The sequence below is a fragment of the Aristolochia californica genome, unplaced genomic scaffold (assembly GCF_029961685.1).
Source record: "Aristolochia californica isolate CCGP_79_NKW_82.1479 unplaced genomic scaffold, dmAriCali1.0.hap1 SCAF_1, whole genome shotgun sequence".
In the NCBI taxonomy this organism is placed as follows: domain Eukaryota; kingdom Viridiplantae; phylum Streptophyta; class Magnoliopsida; order Piperales; family Aristolochiaceae; genus Aristolochia; species Aristolochia californica.
In genome coordinates, this window is record NW_027181770.1 from 60752865 (window position 1) to 60773023 (window position 20159).

The following is a 20159-nucleotide window of genomic DNA, read 5'->3' on the forward strand; positions in this document are numbered from 1 at the left end:
TTGTATTAGTAACACTTGAGCTATTGTATATTTTGATTAAGAAATTTGATTCTCATTACATTGTATATTTTGATTAAGTAGTTTGAATCTTTTTACCTAATAGGAAATACTCACAATACATTGATGTTGAGGTAGGTAAGCAACAATACCTACCTCAAATTAGTTTTGATAGCACAATGTGCATGAATATGTGAATTGGAATGAATGTCTTTGTTCCTTCAATTTGGATTAGCCAAACTATCTGATATTTCTTGTTATATATTGCTATCATTCATAGAAACTTTGTGGAGAGGAACAAGGACTCGAAAGGGCATGTGGGTATCTTAAATTCTCCTCGTTTTGAGCCATAGAAAATGGGTTTGTAAAGAGAGAACAAGAAAAGAAAAGAAAATGAAAAGCCTCGAAAAGAATTAGAGGACTCCTTCCTTAGATGATAAGCCTCTTAGGGCATATATGTCCCCAAATACATTTGGGACATGACTTGCAATCATTTATCTCAGCTTTGAAAGTCTCATCCCCCCTTGTTATATTGAGGAATAATTTTCTAGTACACTTAGTGTTTTTCTTACAACTCTAATGGTTGTTTTCTTGACATTCTCATGGCTCTTATGCTCAAGACATCCTTTGTTTTCATATCAAAAGTAGAAAAAGATTAAAACAAAAGCCGATTCCAACTCCAAAGTCACAAAGTCAGAAAGGAGCCAAGGGTAGAGGCACAAGTCATAAAGAAACTCAAAGGGGTTGCATTATTATCCCTTACCTTCTTTGAGAGGAAGGATAGTCAACAGTTTACTATTGGACCAAAGATGATGCTGAAATGTAGATACATCCAAGCTTATTTTTAGAAATAATTATTTATATAAAATTATATTTTTATAGGGATAAAAAAGGGTTTTTCTTTCCCTCATAATTTTATTGCCCCAAACACAAATGAATGCAACTCCAAAAATTACATTTTTAACAATTAGGGTAACATTGTCACTGTACATACTTCATGTGAGAAGTTGATGTCGAAACTCGTCAAAGAACTCTTCGTAAGTTGATAAATACATCTCTTACTTCAATATCATATATAAGGTTATACTACATTGAATTGTTATTCTTTAGTTTTTGAGCCTCAAAGAGGATCATTCTTGGTTACATGTCAAATGTCGGGGTTAAAGATTACAATGTTGTCCCCCTTTGATTCAAGTAATCAAGTGATATTACAATGTGTATGAACTAATTTTTGCTCATATCTAATCTATTTAATAAACAAAATATACGGGTAAATGGGTAAATCTTACATTAAGTCGAGATTTTCTTTCGTATAGATAAGCCGGTAGAAGGAATAATTAGATAAAAGATGTCACCTGACATGTATACATAGTATATAATCTTTTGTGATAGTTTATATTACACTAAAATTATTTTTTTTAAGTACCTGATACTATAGATAATACGGTTAACAAACCCTAGGTTTGTCCAAAAGGTCAAAGAACTCTACGTATCACCCGATACAGAGATGGTATCGGGTTCAAACAGTCCATGTGCCTGCCTTCTCTCTCTTCTCTCTAGAACTTCAACACAAAGCGATAAAACCTCAACAATCGGTTCCGAACCGACGCCATTAAAATCCCAATCAGTTTCCTCCTTTCTTCTTCTTTTCACTTGCTTCTCTATTTTTCTTCTCGCTTCAGATCAGAGATCTCTTCCTCTATCACTTTATCATCTTCTTCTTCTTCTACCTTACTCTGACATGATCTGTGGAAGATCTGCAACTTTGAGCGAAGCCACCTCGGGCATGCCCTGAAATACCCAATCAACCTCGAATAATATCTCAGAAAGGTGGATCGAAGGCATGGGAAGAGACCTCTTCCTCCTGATATACCACCGGAGGAGAAGGAAGAGCTGCAGCAGCCCGGAAGCCATGAACGCTACCCCAACTTCACCTCCCCAAGAGCCGAGCAAGACATATCTGCAATGGTTTCAGCCCTCGCTCACGTAATCAATACCTCCCCAAATGTGGATCCGTCTCCTCCCATCTCAGCTGCACCAGATTCAGGTGCAGGACTGGTGCAGGCTACTCAAGAACCAGGTAAGGGTCAGGGACGTAATTATATCCCACTTCGATGCTAATTAATGCTTATCCATCGGTGTCTTTGTTGTTCTCCTGATCTTCGTCTGTCTTATTACCCAAGAACAATGGAACTAATCAGGCAGCTACCCACTCACCAACTCGCCTAACTCCATTGACAGTCAATCGATCTTACGGATTTTCTGGTTAGGGTTTTCAATTGATATCTGACAGTAATTTCTCTTCTTTTAAGCATCTTCTCATTCTCATACGAGGTAAAGACTGATGAGTGATGAATGACATCTTTCTTATCTGGGTTCCTGCCTTCTCTACTCGTCTGTCTCCTCCTTTTCCATTTCTAACACTTGGCAAACTGCTATAGATACGGATAACTGTTGCTGTTGCTGTTGCTTCTGCTGCTGCGGCTTCTCAGCTTACTTTCACAATTGGTTCTTGACTCTGCTTTCTGAGTTCTGACCTTCAAAGATTCTTTTCAGACGTCGCTTCGTCCTCCATCCGTAAAACCCAACTCGCAGGAGTGAGATTTCCATGATTTCAACTTAATACTTTGAGAGAGAGAGAGAATGAATGATCGAAATGTCCTTTACCAAAAACAGATGAAAAACATGATAAATGTCCTTCACCAAAAACAGATACAAACTTGATAAACATTCTCTCTTTGGATTAGTTTTTCTTGCAATGGTTTGCCTTTCTTTCTCACTTTTCTGTGTCAACACGAGCTTCTTTTGGGTATGTTCACACTGGCTCGGTCCCCACTTCCGACCAGTCAAGCTTGCTTCCGTCTCCTTCCTTCCATCTTCTCCATTATCGCACTTTGATTAGTTGATGCGTGGTTGATTTGAAATTTATTCTTATCAGAACAACTGAGATTCATTAATAATGGAGATTAGTGTGTTGTTCAAGGTCCTCCGAGGAGAAGGCACTATAGGGGCGTCAGGCAGCGGCCATGGGGGAAATGGGCGGCGGAGATCAGAGACCCGAACAAAGCTGCGAGGGTCTGGTTGGGCACTTTCGACACTGCAGAAGGTGCAGCTGCGGCCTACGATGAAGCTGCTCTCAGGTTCAAAGGCACCAAAGCAAAGCTGAATTTTCCCGAGAGAGTTCAAGGACGAACGGAGCTCGGTTACTTCATGGCTCAAACCGCTGCCGGCCACCGTGGCGGTTCCGCCTCTCAGTTCCTTCCTCCTTACCAACCGCCACGTCCTTCCCAGAGCTTACACCCGGATATCCTGCAGTACGCACAGATTCTATGCAGTAGAGACGAAGATTTGCCAAATGTGGCGTCTGGGCTGTACAATCCAGACATGCATTTTCCGTCTTCTTCATCGTCGTCGTCTTCGTCGACGGTCACTCAGCAAGAGTTGATGAGGTTCTCTTCGCAGTATGGGAGCTCTTCTTCTAGCTCGGAGCCGTCAGAACATGGGAAGGACACAGGTAGCAACTATTCTAGAGATTATTGACTTCCGACTTTGAAACCAGGATGTCCAGCTTCCATGTTCACGAATGTTATAAGAGCTTAAACATGTTTTCCTGTGTTTTTTTTCCTTTTGTCATTTCGTCATCATCTTCTAATGAAGAATATCTTCTCGAATGCACAAATTGAGTTCAATTTGACCGAGGAGCTAGATAAGATTACATGTATTGCAAGGATTTCTCCTTTCTCAATGAATTACGGATCTAGTATCGATCTGTTTGGTTATGCATAAACATCATTTTCTCATCTTAAAATCATGCATAACAGTAGAAGCAACTGCAAATATAGAAACACTTCGGATCTGATTACTGCAACTGCTCTTCCGACATTTAAATGTTTATCTTCTTCTTGATTATCTTATATCGTTGCTGCTGCTGCCGCTTCTGCTAAAAAAAAAAAACCAAACGCATGACAAATTACTGCAAAAAACATGGCAGCAGTGCCTGAAAACCCATATTCCACGTTAATGGTGAGAAACCTGTTTGTCGAATTGCCTCAGTATCTTTTTTATCGTCGTTCTCGCCCTCTCTATCCCTCTCTCTCTCTCTCTCTGTAATGTAGTAGTACTAGATTTTATGCTTCATGCATCACTTCTATCAGAGAGAAAAACAGTGGAAAACCGTTGAAAATTTATCTTATCTTACAGAAAATTGATCTACTCTAGTGCAACATCAATGGTGATTTATATATAGAGACCATTGTTCCTCAATATAAAGTGTGTTAGAGCCCAACACCATTGGAGCTCCTCAGTAGTTCTATAAAAAGGCCACCGCAGAGAGAAGAGATCATGGGTGGTTATGAAGATACGAGTGTTCTCATTTCGAATCCTGAGACTGACCCAAAGAGGCTTTTTTTCAAAGGGTCATGGAAGTCGGCTGTGAAAAAGATCGGTAGCGATCAGTGCAGGGGGAAGCGGAGACTGAAGAAAGACCGAGGCCGTGATTTCAGTTTCTCTGGTTTCTCCTCTCCGAAACGATCGAGGGAATAAAGAAAGCCTCTGCACTAGTCTGCAAAGTGCAAACAGTAATCACACGCCTGTTCGGATCGTACATACGTATCACTGTTCGATTCAGAGGCCGTCGAGCTTCTGCATCGATGATCTGAAGCTAATCTTTTGAGCTTTTTCTTTTCTTTTTTCTTTTCAAACTTTTGCATCAGAACCTACCGATAACAGTCAATTTGTGGTGACGGGATCGAGCAGAATTCAAGTTGCCAACTTGAACACGTCTGCTCTGATTGCTTTTTCTCTTTCGTGAAATTCGATATTGATTTGTCTGAAATTGAATTTCGTGCTTCTTCTTCATGCATGGCTCGGTCACGGGCGGCGTGTCACACACAGGCCTGCACGCGCTTCTGCTCAGAAGCGGGGGACCGGAGAAATCGACTATTTTCTTCTAAAAAAATATAATTATAGTAATTTAAATACAATATTTTTTTTAATACGACAAACGCCACCTCTCACTCTCAGTCTTAAGATTTCATCATGGACCACGTAAAGCCTTGAAGCTCATCCGTCTATTCGAGTAGGTCCCATGTGGCCCACATGGACGACCTTAATAGTTGTCGCACCCTAGGCTTAGTTGCCCACGGAGGCAATAAAGTCTAAATGACACATGTTTTTTCGTGCTTACTGTAATATAATATTATTGGTAAGAAAGGGATCCAATATATAGGGTATTGTAATCTTTATATTATATTTAATATTTATATAATTATTTATGTTTTTTTTAAAAATATATATATAATTTTTGTATTTATGTTATGAATAATTTTATAAATTAGTATTTATATCAGAGTGGTTTCGTTCACTTTTGTGAACATTAGCTTTCCGCACTTAATCGACTAGTCTTTTAGGTTGTATTGGCCAGCATATTTACATGGTATCAAAGTTGGGTATTACATTCCGCGTTAAACGAATGTGAACAGTGGGTGTCAAAGCTAGGTGGTTCCGGTTATTTTGGTTCAACTTTTTAAAAAATAATAGATAGACCCTAATTCAAAACAATTAAAAAAAATTAATCCAAAACTAACACAAGAGATTGACACGTAGCTCATCGCTTATGGACAAAAGGCGTTTTATATCACCGTGCATGGCCCCAATGGGGGCCATAGGCACGCACCGTACCACAGTCCCATGGAGTAAGAAGTTGTTGCACGAACGGGTTCATGCACCTGTTCTAGTGTACTAGGTTTTCATAAAAATGACCTTGGTGGGCCCAATAATCAAAGGTTTGAGTAACCTTAGCGTGTTTCATAATTATGAATTATGGTGCTTTTTATGTTTGCTTTGGATTTATCTTTCCAAGGCGAACCCTGCCACGCTTGGACGCCTAATTTTTCTCTTTTAATTAAATCTGTAAAAATTAAATGGGAGGCCTAATTTTTCTCTTTTATGCCCTTCAAAAAAAAAAAACCTTTAAGATTTTAGTAGACGACGATCAATGTGTATCATATACGGGACAGAAACGTCAACTTTTTTATTAAAAATTATTAGATTAATATACGGACCCTGAGCCATGCTTCCTTCACCTACCAAGGACATACTCGTCAAATATTAAATAAAATTGGAGCCCAAATCCGTCATTTTAGTTTTTGCCGACACTATTTTTTATTGAAAGAAATGTAAACACCCGCGGAAGCTTCCACCGAAAGGCTTTCATTAGTTTCATTTCATCATCATGGGGCTTCTTCTCATGCGAATCGCGTGCCACGGAAGCTGCTCCAAGTGGGACCCGACAAGCGTGGGGGGGGGGTCTACTCATTAAACTGGCAGTGGGGTCCACTTCTTGGAGCTTTTGGGCTGACAAGAAACGCGCCTAACACGTTTTTTTGTCTTCTGGCGGTTCCGTCCCGACCATTTTTCTTCTTCTGATGGAGGAGAATGAAATAGCGGCTCAGTGATGCGCTCCGCTTTCGGCTTCCGCGTCAATTTTTGCGGCTCGGCTTTTTTTGTTTACTCGCCTAGGAGTTTTCAAATTGGTGATGATTTTGATTTTTTTACCGCCACGTGGATTTGTCTTGGGCCGTTTATTTGCACTTGGTATACCAAGAGAAATGACTGCCGTATCAACCAAGGTGGCGTTCAAGTGGTATTGCATTGAATATATTTTACTCTTATTTATATAAAAATAAATTTTGATGATTCAGGTTGCTATGTTGAGATCAAGGAGTTCATATTTGAACGTTCAAATCACAAGCCATGGTTTGGTACCATGAACTTCATCTATTGAACCATCAAAACATTGTGTGTAACATTGAAGAAGCTGTGAGTAGGTGTATTTATCGAAATTACTTCAACCTAATTTTGTAACCATCAACGTCTTTTTGGATGTTAATTACACATCAACATATGTGACAACTTTAATACTAAATATGTGCGCAATTAGGGGAGTCGTAATGTCAAGGAATGATTATTAGTGAAGAAAAGGGGCATTCAAAAAGTTCTAAATTTTATAATCTCTACACCAATCCCAAACTTAAATTATTTAAACTTGAAAGTCGAATCTCCCTTCTTTTGAGGCTTCATTGCATTTGTATATATTTTTGTACATGCAACTTGGTTTCATGACGATTGTCTGGTCCTTTAGGTGGCAAGAGGTCCTTATCCAACTTAGCTTTGGATCTCAAAGTGAGAAGCTAGGGTTCAAGCATCTTTCTTTTGTGACCATCAAAAGGAAAAGGGGAACTTTGGTGGAGTATTCATGCTGAGTTCAAGTGAAATATTTTATTTTTGTTAACTTAACCATACTCCCACAAGTAGTGCATGGGCTTGTGGTTATCCCTGGAAGGATCTAATGTTGTAACTATTCTTTAATATTTTAATTAATAGTTTCAAATCAACTAAAGTTCATATTATTGAATGTTCGAGTCTTTGAAAATTCATCACATATTAGTGGATAACTAATGCAAAGCTTTATATTAATTTAAACTTGTTGGATCAATTTTTTAATACGTAACGATGATTCAACTAAGGTTGGTTCTAACACTTTTAAATATTTTTCAAACTCAACTTTAAATTATTTGGATTTATATGACTTTTATTGTACGAGTCTAAGCTTACAACAATGGTGGAAATCTGATTTGTACTTCTCATCTCTTATTTTATTGTAGAAGGAATTTACCTTATCTTCTTAGCTTACAATAGCTGTGAACCACTTGAATGGATGTCAATGGGTTAACCACTTGTGACCAAAGAATGTAAACTATTCTATGATGAAGTGAACTTGGCGAGTTCTTATTTTTGCCACTTGAGTGTCCACTTCGATACCTTATCTTGTGAATTCATCTGACCTCACCATGTAAGAAAGATCCAACATGAGTTTGCTTTGAGGTAATACTATCTCTTATTGTATTGATATCGTGTATCATATTTAATAAATTAAAATTATTATTTAAGGGTCATTTATATCTTTGTAAAAATCTTCATTAATACATACTTATCATACTTGCTATTAGCTTGTCCTAAATCTAATACTTGACTTATTCAAGTTGTGGTGTGAGTTGGTTCAATACTAAAATAAATATAAAAAAAGATTGTGTTTCTATCCCTTTCATGGTATGATAATGCCAGAAAGGTTGTAATTACTCCCTTGACTCTTTTGTGACAATCATAAGGCATGATATGAGCGCTAGTGTTGTCAATTTATGTAGGACCCATGTACAGAAATAGTCTTAGTATGTGCACAAAGTGTGATGTGTTGCATAGACTCTTAAATGACACTTGCAATATCTATTTTCGTCATGTTTTTTAAGTTCATCATTGATCCTACAATTAAGTAGTTGATTGTAAACACTTTTTATTTATTTTTTTAAATATTTTTATTATTTTTAAAAGGATTTAGTTTTTATAGTTTTTCAAAAGATTAGGAGCATGTCAAGTTTTATAGCCACACGAACAAGTTATTAGCAAAAATTCGCTCTAATAAGGTTCCAAAATCAAGTACCAAAGTTTTGAAAATGGTTGATTTTGATTGAAGCTAGGAAAAATGAAAGAGATTCGACAAAACAAGAGAAAAGTTCATTCCAATTGTCATTGATGTGTTTTGGAGCCCACTGTCTTTATTCGTTATAGTCATGATCCTGCCATTAGAGTCATTTTCAAATTAATTTCCTTGTTACCTAATTTGATAATTTTTAATATACTTTGAGTCATGGTTTCACATCTAGGCAGCTAATTTACATTACCAAATGAGTTACTTAGGATCTTAGGACAAGATGGAAGGTTTGGGTTGAGACCTTTGTTGAATTGGTTTGTCTTAGATGAATCATCTTAGATTTTACGCAACTTGAGACAATGTATTTGGAGATGATGTGTGGGTGGAAGGTGCTATAATTATATATAAAAAAAAAGGTAAGAACAAAGTGAAAAATTCATGAGTTTACATCACTTTAGAAATAATTGTGGAGACAATGTATTTGGAGATGATGTGTTGGAGGATGAAGTGGAAGGTGCTATAATTGTAAAAGGAATAATAACAAAGTGAAAAATTCATGAGTTTACATCACTTTAGAAATTATTGTGAAGCTGTATAATTACACCTATCTTTGTGAAATAAGTTGAGGTTAAAGAAGATCAAATCATTAATTGTTCATGTAAAAATATTGAGATAAAAAAGAAAAAAAGCCAAAGTAGCATAATTCCAATCTTCGTAAGAGATCAAAATGACCCATTAAGCTGATCAAAACATATTAACTACCTTATTGGTAATACATACTACATTTATTATGATCAAACAAAGGATGATGAATATATGCCTAGGCAGCTTAATGAGACACAAGATTGTATGATCATACCAATGAAAATGGGAAGATATGCAAATATATATTAACATTTCAGTTGTGAAACATCTTCTTGCATGTTTAAATTTGGAACCCCATCACCCTTATCAACAAATAATACGCTATGAAAATGAGTTTGTTAAGGGTTTCAAATTTAAAATTTAAATTTTTTATAATAAAATATTTAACTTTTTTCAAATCGGACTAGTTCTTAATTTCTTGGCAAAATTTAATGAATTTATGAAAAGTGTTAAATGGAACACATGCAAGATGCCCTTACTTAAAGATCTTAATTTCAAAATAACTAAAATACATTTAAAACCCTTTATTTTGTTGAATCCAATTTTCTCCTTTAAATTAAGAAATATCTTATTGTTCTCAAATTCACAAATATGCTTTCACTTATTGTTGGTGCAACCTTCATTAGTGACCCAAGTAGGAATCATGTAAGGTTATTTAGATTCTCTAGACAATATGTTTTTTCTATTGTTGCGAGGTTGAACACATTGAAGGTTTAATAGAAAGTTTATAGTCAAATTGTTAACTATATATTTGAAATAAAAAATTATAATTATTTTATTGAAGAAACTAGTGGCAAGGAATCTCATGCAAAACATGTACCACAAGTTGAAATTATTCAAAGAAGAAAAAACAGAAAGAAGTCTCCTATAAGAACTATGAGGAGGAAGAATATTTTGCTTAAATTCTCTAGTTAAGTTCCTCCACTCAATTGTGTTCACCCGAGCTCTTTGTCTCTTCTCTCTTCTCTCTTATTTTTCCCTTACTCAAACATGCCTACTTTATGCAAATCAATATGGTATTAAAGCGGCCACAATCTTGAGAAAATTAAGAAGTAGAAGAAAAAAAAAGAATGAGGAGGAGAAGAAGAAGTGGAAAAGATAAGTTTGATTTTTTTAGTTCTTTCCCAACACTCCAATTTGAATTTTTGAGAAGTTATTATTATTTTGACTATCCCTAATTTTTGTTTTTTAAGTTTTTGTCCCTATTTTTTGAGTCAAGTCTCATTCAACAATTGAGAGTTGATCAAGTTTATCTAGTAAGAAAGTTTTACTTTCATCTTCTAATTTTTTTTGCATAAACTGATGTTTTTAAGATCAACATTAGTTTCTTCTCCTAAGTCAAGATTTTATACCCTACTCTCATTTTGAAACACATATTGAATTATCATCTTGGCTATTGATGATTTTTCATTTGATGAAAATTTTGGTCCTCGAATGCCTTTCATGAGACACTATTCTATCATTATCTCTTTGTTTAATCTGTGAGATTGATAAAAAAAAAAGGTTTTATTCTAAGTTTTTGTTTCCTTTGATTTGATTATTTTTTGAGTGTTTCTTCTTAGTTCCGAGATTGTATCTTTTCTTGTTTAGCAACAACAACTAGATCATGTATTTTTCCTTTGTGTGTGTGTGTGTGTGTAGACGAGTTCAAGTGCAATGGAAAACAGATTCTAATGTTAGTGCCCTAAAAATAAAAAATATGATAAATGAGTAAATTTTTATAATATACTTAAATATAACATATACCTAAACAGATAATTACCCAAAATAAACATGGTTACTACACTAATAAGTGATTTAATGTAGTATTAAAATATATTAATATACTAATTAATAAAATACTATATTATATTAATTAATTATTACAGTTTATTATAAAATAATATAATAATTACGTGTGACTATAATAAATAAATAAAATAATGTAAAAAATAACAGAAGATGTATTTTTTACGTAGTATTAATTAATAATATATTTTTAAAAAAATAAAAATGTTTAGTTTAATTAATTATAAAAATGGGATAATTAAACCAAAATAATTGATCAAATGCTTTCTTTAACAATATTTTAATTACCAGTCTTAAATTTATATTTTAATATAGTGATAAAATTAATAAATAAAAAAATTATTATTTTATTATATATATATATAAACATGTGAAGGGTGATTTTGCTTAAATTCTCTTGTTTAAGTTTCTTATTTCAGTCTTTTTTATTACATATTATTTTATTTAGCAAACTTATGTTTGAGTATAATTAGATGATTAGGAAATTAAAGTTATTTTTTGTAATTAGGAAACTTTTTTTTATCGATATAAGATTGTCCAGAGGAGGAAGAAGAATACACACAATACACATTCTTCTCTCCTCTTCTCATTATTTCCTCATGAGCTCTCTCTTTTCTATTCCCTCTCTCCTATTTCTCCCTTTCTCTTTCTCAAACACATGCACTTTATGAAAATCAAATTCATGCTAAATTTTTTAAGAGAAAGAATATTATACCATAAAATTGCTATTTTTAATTTTTTTTGTCAAACTATCAATTTTCAATTGGAAAAGCAATTTAGTAGAAAATTGGATTACTATAATAATAATCTTAAAAAATCTTAAGGAATTATTTACTATGTAATATAATTTAAAGAAACTATAAATGCCAATATAAAAAAAATATTGAATAAATTTGAGATTAGTAGCCTATTATACTAAATTTTGCTTAATGAAATAAATTGAACAAGCACTTCATTTTAATATTTTCATTTCTTAATTAAAATTCCATATAGAATATATGATTGTGAAAGTTTTAAGATAAACTTGTAATTAATTTTGAAGCAAATTTCTCAAAAATAAAAAGTCTCTGATTTTTAAAAAAATTCTTAATACACTTAAATAAAGCTTAACAAGAACTTCCTTTCGATTATCCCGAACTAGCTTTTATATCACCATATGAAGAGTTTGCCATATTTAGTAGAATGTTCTTAGTTCATAGAGAATTTTGAGTTTAAAGCAAATTCTCTATTTTAACACACTTATCGGAGAATGTAAAAACAGGGTGAAATATATGTGAGATAAAAAGTAGTATGATATCATGTTTCATCTCAACGTTAGACATGAGATTCAAAGATTAAATATTTTATTATCAAAAGATTGGCCAATACAACCTAAAAGACTAGTCGTTTAAATGCAGAAAGCCATTTACATAAGAGAGGTGGACTGGAACCACCTTTGACATATATTTCTTGTACTTTAATATGCTTATACTTGATCAAACAATATATTTTATAAAAATATAAATCATCTTTTTATTTTCTTAAATATTTTTTTCTGTTAATTCGACTAATTTTTTTGTCTAAGACTAGTATAGGGTCAAACTCGGGTTTGTCCTATTATTATTCATATATGCTTTTTATCGCCGGTTAAAATCGAATCAAATTTGGGTTCTTCAATCATAGTACTAACATTTATATTTTTCAAAAAATATCTTATTATATTTTACTAAAAAATATTTTTAGATAATATTTAAAAAATAATATTAAGAATAAACTTAAAAAAATAGTACATTTTTTTTAAAAAAATAGAAAGGTTAAAATAGCCACAGACATAGTGGAAACAGCTATTTTAGGTCATATTTCATTGTTGAACCTGTGGGCCGATTGTTTTGTCATTCGGATCCAGTCTTCTTTTTAGACTTATTGCTCTCTAGATGGGCTTCTTCTCAGCCCAATTGTACCTAAACCTCTAAAGTAGATCAACCCCAACAAGCCCAACGCTGACGAATATTTCACTTCCATTTCGGGAACATTTTCCCGGTCAACCCGCGTCAAACCCGGCCAAGGTCCTGTTCGCCCGTACCTTGTCGGAGCGTGTAGACAACCTCCGAGAGTCGCCGAGATTGAGCTGCGGCAATCGTGGGAAGTGAAATCTGATTATCGGGTGAAGAACTGTAATTCGATGAATTCAGAGGCGGTGGCGGAGGGAACCATGATTACGCATACGAGTGCAAGCGCGAGTGAGGGCGAGAATGTGAAATTCTCGAGCAGCGAGATAGAGTACGAGATCTACGGCGGCGAGCATCATCTCCCTCTTATAATGCGCCTCGTCGACGAGGAGCTCAGCGAACCGTATTCCATCTTCACCTATCGATACTTCGTCTATCTCTGGCCGCAGCTCTCTTTCCTCGTACTGCTTTCTCTGTTTCCCTCGATCTCTCTAATTGCTTGGCTTTTTTGTTTCTTAGTTTCTCATAAAGGATTGCTGGAAACTTCCCTGTTTTTTTAAATTCTTATTGTGCCCTCTCCGGTGCACATCCCTCAACGCCTGTTGGTGTAGAAAGAGAAATCCTTCACTCAGTTGATTAAGGAAAGAAGAATTCACAGAACAAAAGAATGTAAAGGGCGAGATGGATATTACTACACACTATTACATTCATCCACAAAAAGGCAAAGCTGCTATCAGAATGAGTTCTTTTCCCCCAATCACATCGGATTACTTAGGGGTATCCTCTCCATTCTTCACACGGAGCTTCAGAATGAAAATGGACTGCTACAATCCCTCCCAGAAGCCGTAATAACTGGGAAAGCTGAGCCATGGAATCATCCTCATCATCTGAGCTTATCATCCCTCAAGGGCCCCTTCGTCGAAAGTTATTTAGCACCAAGAAGCTCTTGGTTTGCTTTCTCAAGAAACTCCTAAGCAGCTACCCGCACGGACTGATTATCAGAAGATTGCCACTTTCTCTTCTTTTGACTTCTAAAATCATGGAAGCAACTCTTACCTTCCTCTGCTCTACTTATAACATGCATACTTTGCCGTTGCTCTGGTGTAAGATCAGACAAAGAATGCTGAATGAAACGAGTGGCTGCTTGGCGATTGAGAGTAGTAGAAGGTCCCAAGGGTGCTTTATTCCAGTCTTTAAAATACCCAAGTTTCTCCTGATACAAGTTCAATCTCTCCAGCTCTCTTTTTACAGGATGGTTATCTGGGTGAACTCCGCTACACCTTAATCTCAAGGTGAAGAGAGCGGAGATCATCTTCGCCAGTGTGAGAAATGCATGAGCCCGCTGTAGTGGCATCATCTATGCAAGAACATCTGGTTCAGCTACTGCTAGGAAGTCAAATAAGTGGGATTTCAGTTCTTCCAAGTTCGAGAGAACTCTTGCAGTAGATTCCGATACTGCTTCCTGGATTATCTGGGTTTCACCGTCACTCCTCCCCATCACTGCTCAGAGAATAGAGAGAAGAGAAGACAACCTTTGACTATTAAATGGAAGCATGAGAAGAATCAAATTACTAGGTTCAATTTCAGGAATCAATAAAGCACCCTTGAGCATTCTTTGCCTGATCTTACACCAGAGCATCGACAAAATATGCATGTTATAAGTAGAGTAGAAGAAGGTAAGAGTAACTTCCATGATATTAGAAGTCAAAAGAAGAGAAAGTGACCATCTTCTGATAAGCAATCCGTGCGGGTAGCTACTCAGGAGTTTCTTGAGAAAGCAATCCAAGAGCTTCTTGGTGCTAAATAACTTTCTATGGCTTAGCTTTCCCACTTATTACGGCTTCTGGGAGGGATTGTAGCAGTCCATTTTCATTTTGAAGCTCCGTGTGAAGAATGGAGAGGATACTCCTCAGTAATCCGATGTGATATGGGGGAAAAGAACATTTGGTTCAGCTATTGCTAGGACTCATCTTTAAGTTTTAGAGTTTGGGTGTAATTGGGACAAGGGTAGTTTAATTGTAATTGGAATCTATTTTTTCCCTCTATTATAAATAGGTTCATGTACTCATATTAAAGGTTTTTTTTTTTTTTTTTATAGAAAAGAGAAAAACTTCATTGATTTGATATCATCTGAGTACATGAACCTTTATTTATAATAGAGGAAAGTAATAGAGTCCAATTACAATTAAACTACCTTTGTCCCAATTACACCCAAACTCTAACACTTAAAGATAAGTCCTAGCATAATTAAATAACTCAACACAAATAAAAGACTAACATAACTAAAACACCTTTAAACTAAGACTCTTCTGTGAGACTCTTGTAAAACTCCACCATATTAATTCTGGCCCTGTGAGACTTCTTACTGTGAGAATCCTATAAGAGCCTTCCACATCTTCTCTTCAACAGAAAATCTCCATCAAATTTGAAGTTTTGCCTTTTAGCTGATGCAAACTTTGATTTTCCTGAATTAGTGTTAAATTTGCTTTTGGAAAAGCTGAAAATGAGTAAACAATGACATTCGAAATTTCGCCCTGTTGATTTTATTTGGTTCGTTTTCTTTTTGAAAATGTGATGACTCTTACACAATTTTTTTCTCATTATGGATTTTTTTTTGTTTTCTTTTTTCTGCTTGTAATGTAGGCTTTTCATCGAGGTAATTGTGTAGGGACCGTGGTTTGCAAAATGAGCGAGCATAGGAACACATATAGAGGCTACATTGCGATGCTAGTTGTGATCAAACCCTATAGAGGGAGGGGAATTGGTAAGGCTTCCTTAATCTTGCTGTCCCTTATTAATGTTGGGGATTTGGTTCGCAATCTTTGCATATTTGTTTTTCATGACAAAAGGTTATATTGAAGTTCTGTGCATTGAAATGAAATTTAGTTGTCCTGTAGAGGGCAGGTTGCGGAAGGCAATAGCTTGTACTTCTCACTTATGAGGTCCCACTGAACACTCATTGTTGGAAAGTTGTTTAGTAAAGAAGTAAATTAAACATTAATCTTAGTATTATGATTAATTAGCATTGATTACATCACGTGGCAATTGCATGGCAACATTACCATTTTTTAATTTCTAGGTCAGAGCCCACGAAAGGACAGAAGCTATGCATTGTTAAAGGAATGCGTTTTAATAGCTGGTTAGGAATTTATACTGTGTTAATTCCTGTGATCTTTACTTATAGTTTCACTAAAAAGGTTTATGATCTAACTTAGGTGCCTGAGAACAGTTCTAGAGGAGTGTTTTAGTTTCAACTCTAATCATAGTAAAGTCTACTATAGCAAAGTGAGAGACTGTACATAAGCAAGTCAACTTCTAAGTGAGAAAATATGTCTAATCATGAGTCAACTTCTGATTCTTGCCCAGTATAAAATCTTCTTATTTGGTCTCTCAGACTGGATCTTTTTGGTGAATTTATATGATCCAAAAGTGGTTATCTTGTAGTCCATGAGATCCTCCACCATTCTCCTGATGCAAATGAAGAAGTGTGAGAGGAGATGCTTTGCTTCAATAAGCCTGTCTTCCATCAGATTATGCCTCAAGTTTAGATCCCAAGACCATTGATTGTCAACCATAACAAGAAAGCTCTAAACTAAACACTTGAGTGTCCATGACACTCCTGAAAATGGTGAGGAGAACCATAAACACGTGTGTCTTTCTCACTCTAACAATCAAGCCAAAATCTGATGGAGCCTTTGCTCCATGCATGAGTTCAAAATATGTCTAAACTATCCTTCCACGTGTTGTCCCTCTCATTGCCAAACTTCCATAACCACTTGGAAAGGTGGCTGAGCTCAAAGCTATGACTCTCCTGATACCAAGACCACCAAGTCTTTTAGGTTTGTACACCTCTTCCATCTGACTAAGTGGTATTTGAACTCATTTGAGGTGCCTCTCCAGAGGAATGTTCTCTTGATGGCTTTCAATGTAACCACTATAGATGCAAAGCAACTAATGAAGGAGAGGTAAAATATAGGAAGCCTGCAAAAGCGGACTTGACAAAAGTGGGTCCTCTGGCTAAAGAGAGGAGATTTCGTTGCGATTGGCAACCCTATGCTCAAAACGCTCAAGAATGGGAATCCAGAAGGCCTTTTGGATCTCCCAATGAACGAGGGAAGTTGAAAACCAAACTGCTGAAGAGAAGGTGCTTCAAACTATTTTTAATAACAATGAGAAAGAGTATTCTATTAAGAAAGCTCCCAAGGGAGAGGGATACAACTGAAGAATGAGCATATACGAATACACAGAAAGAGAGGGGGCTCAGTGGGATGAGATGTTCCAACAACAAATGCTGTCAAGGAACCCCCCTCACCTGAAGTGTTTTCAATGCTATTACCAAGCAGTCTCTAACATTGCCCCTTCCACTAGTTGGATTACCCCAGGTTGCCTTAAGAATTCAAAATTTAATTTAGACACCCCTCTGAAGTGGGGTTCCAAGAGTTGAGATTGGGAGTGTTGTACTCTGAGGAGTTTATGGTTGCTTTTCAATTTCTCCTTACAAACAAGCTAGGAAGATGCAAGGTTTCATGGAATTTGCTGGCCGAGAAGAGTATGCGGTGCATTGTGGCCCAAACTTGCCAGAAGAATTTGGTAATGAAGGTAGAGATGGTTGACCTCCTCCTTCATTGCCAATGTGGCTAGTGGATGTTGCATTGTTACAGATTAGTCTCCTCCTTCATTGCCAATGCAGTTAGTAGAAGTTGTGTTGTTAGGATTTTCCTGGTAATATCTGCGTGGTTGTGTTTTCCCCCTTCCTTCATTGTGGTTAGTTGGGTGTACATTTGATGGCTATTTTCTAGGACCTTCAAGCCTTAATAAGAGTTTCACCTCTCATGGCAGAAGGAGATTCAACAGCCAGCAGCTAGGCTCTGAAAACAATTTTGGTTGTGGATGTTGACTATTTTTGGGATCTATTTTCCAAGATGTACCAACAACCTACTTGATTTTTTACCTAGAAGTGGCACCTTCTGACACAACATACTGTTTTGAGCTCACTTTAAATTCACTGGGAGCATTTTTCTTTTGTTTTTTGTTCGTTGTATCTGCCTTGCTGGGCATTCTTCTTCTTTTATTTATTTATTTATTGGAATGGCGAGGAACTTATTATAAGAAACCAAGTAGGCAAAGGGAGAGAGAGAGCCCCCTACAAACAAAAAGAGAAAAGAAAAGGAAGGGGGGTTGGGGCTGTTCTCTGCCCTCAAAGGTATCCAGCTCTACTAGGAACACTTTTCCCAGCTTTTGATTGTTGAAAGTGATTCAAAAGGGGTGGTTGCTTTGGTTCATGGTCTTCCTGAGCCTCTTTGGAGATTTGATAGCCTTTTCTTTCATATTAAGGATCTGATGGCCTCCCTTAATGTCGCTTAGAAACATCTGCTGCACTCAGCAAATTTAATATCAGATTCTCTTGATAAGGAGGGCATCAACCATCAACACCTTGTAGTTGGGTCTTCCTAATTGCTGGGTATTCTTCTTAATGCACCTTTTCTCATTGCTTTCAAAGAACAACTCTGGTAGCAGATTTTTATTAGAATTATCATTACATTAGTGACTGACATTTCTAGAAAAGGTCATCTCCACAGCTCACCAATGTATACTCTTCCAGATTGATATTGGCTTATTTGTGATAGGGTCTTTTCTAGTTTATTTGTGAGATTTTCCTTCTCCGATATGCTTAAATCCTCTAGCTAAATATTTATGCATAGAACTATATATTCACTGTAATTATATCTATTGTTGCTCTTCACCTTCTTGAAAATAGATCAAAATTACTTCACTCTCCACTTAGCAAAAACATTCTGACTGTTAACCCTTCAAATCAGTAGGCAGTGAACAGCTCTTAAGCACTAATTGGCCCACAAATATTCTTATTTACAGTGAGAGTACTGTTTATTGCCGAGACATATGGCATATCTTCGTTTGCACCTGCCCACAGAAGGCATTCCTGAGTGCCTTCAAAATCATCCTTTTTTTCTGAACTGATTATCTTTTCCTTCTAGTATTTGAGTTTTTGCATGGTATCTGATTTTTCTTCTTCATTATCTTTTTTATCATGCAGCTACAGAATTAGTTACAAGATCCATACAGGTGATGATGGAATCTGGATGCCAAGAGGTATGTTATCTGTGTTAAAGCCTTTAACAACTGTATCTCATTAACCTTTGAGTAATTTCTTTTTGTTTAAGCTCTTTATTATGATAAATTTACAATTTGAAAGCCATACTAAACAAGTTCTCAAACAGTTTTGGGTGGAACTTAAACGTTAGTATGTTGTGAAGGTAACGTTAGAAGCAGAGGTGACAAACAAAGGGGCCCTCGCGTTGTACGGTCGTCTTGGGTTTATAAGGGCGAAAAGGCTCTTCCGTTACTACTTGAATGGAGTTGATGCATTTCGGCTTAAGCTATTGTTTCCACAGCCACTCCAAAACTCTATGCTCATACCTTCAAATGAAAACGATGGCCATTACCATCAAGATTACCAGCCACAAGAAGGGTGTTCACAGCCTAATTGTGGCTTCTAGTATCAGGTTGAGCCTGTTTCAGTTTAACAAAATTGTCAATTTTTGAAAATCTCTCTCTTGAACAAGTGCATACATTATAGTATAGCGCAGACCCTACAGCAGGAGAAGTATTTCACATTTTTTGTTAGGTTCCTTCTGTTTCATTAACTCAGAACCAACTTGGGGCTACCTGACAGAACAAAGAAAAGAGACGAGCCTGCCTGGTTGGTGGGGTTGCTTGTTATGGTGCAACAAAAGGTTCATCTCAGTTAACAGGGGTAACTAGATACTGGAAAGTTGGATGGAAACTATTTATAACTGTTGCTACATACAGTTTGAGAGAAAAACGGTGGAGCATTCTGGTAACGAAGGCACTAGAAGCTCTCTTCCTTCTTTCTAGATTTGACTATCGTGGGATCCTTAAATCAGTTCATACTCATGGCAAGAATTTACGAGGTACCTCGCTTTATCATCTGTACATCTCAATTTTGTAATGGTTTGTTTTACTTTCTTTTTGTTTTTATGAACGAAACTATGAACGGAGTTTTCTGTTTTGAATATTGACTCTGTATATTAGTGTATTCTGAAGGGTTTATCCAATAATTGAATAATATAAAATTATTATTAGCTTGAATGGGGTTGAAGAACTTCTAGTCGCACCAATTCCGTGATGAAGTTCCCCTTCGCTTCAGTGAAACAGAGCTTGGAATGAAAAGCAGCTCTTCTTGCAGCGCTTGAGTCACTGACTGAACGGATCCAGTTTTCTGAAAAAACCAACAAGGCAAGGCTAAACTAGTCGGGTGCTTCTGAGAGTAC

General features: G+C 36.1%; 2 protein-coding genes and 1 pseudogene across 3 annotated transcripts; 2 read left to right on the top strand and 1 right to left on the bottom strand.

Annotated features, from left to right (window-relative positions):
• Nucleotides 1–1632: 1632 nt before the first annotated feature.
• Nucleotides 1633–3660, top strand: LOC137944627 (ethylene-responsive transcription factor ERF113-like). The gene is made up of 2 exons (XM_068790359.1): nt 1633–2077; nt 2981–3660. Exons 1-2 carry the CDS (start codon nt 1963–1965, stop codon nt 3535–3537), a joined length of 672 nt encoding a protein of 223 aa, XP_068646460.1. The 5' UTR covers nt 1633–1962; the 3' UTR covers nt 3538–3660.
• Nucleotides 3661–12958: 9298 nt separating this feature from the next.
• Nucleotides 12959–20018, top strand: LOC137954348 (N-alpha-acetyltransferase MAK3-like). Of its 2 annotated transcripts, XM_068801654.1 has the most exons (5): nt 12959–13307; nt 15490–15610; nt 18902–18957; nt 19122–19370; nt 19541–20018. In XM_068801654.1, the coding sequence occupies exons 1-4, from the start codon at nt 13080–13082 to the stop codon at nt 19362–19364; spliced, it is 648 nt and encodes a 215-aa protein (XP_068657755.1). In that variant the 5' UTR covers nt 12959–13079; the 3' UTR covers nt 19365–19370; nt 19541–20018. The 2 variants fall into 2 exon arrangements, with proteins under 2 accessions (XP_068657755.1, XP_068657754.1); XM_068801653.1 differs by having other exon boundaries at nt 19122–20018.
• On the bottom strand, nt 13772–14344 carry LOC137959438 (uncharacterized; annotated as a pseudogene).
• Nucleotides 20019–20159: the final 141 nt, after the last annotated feature.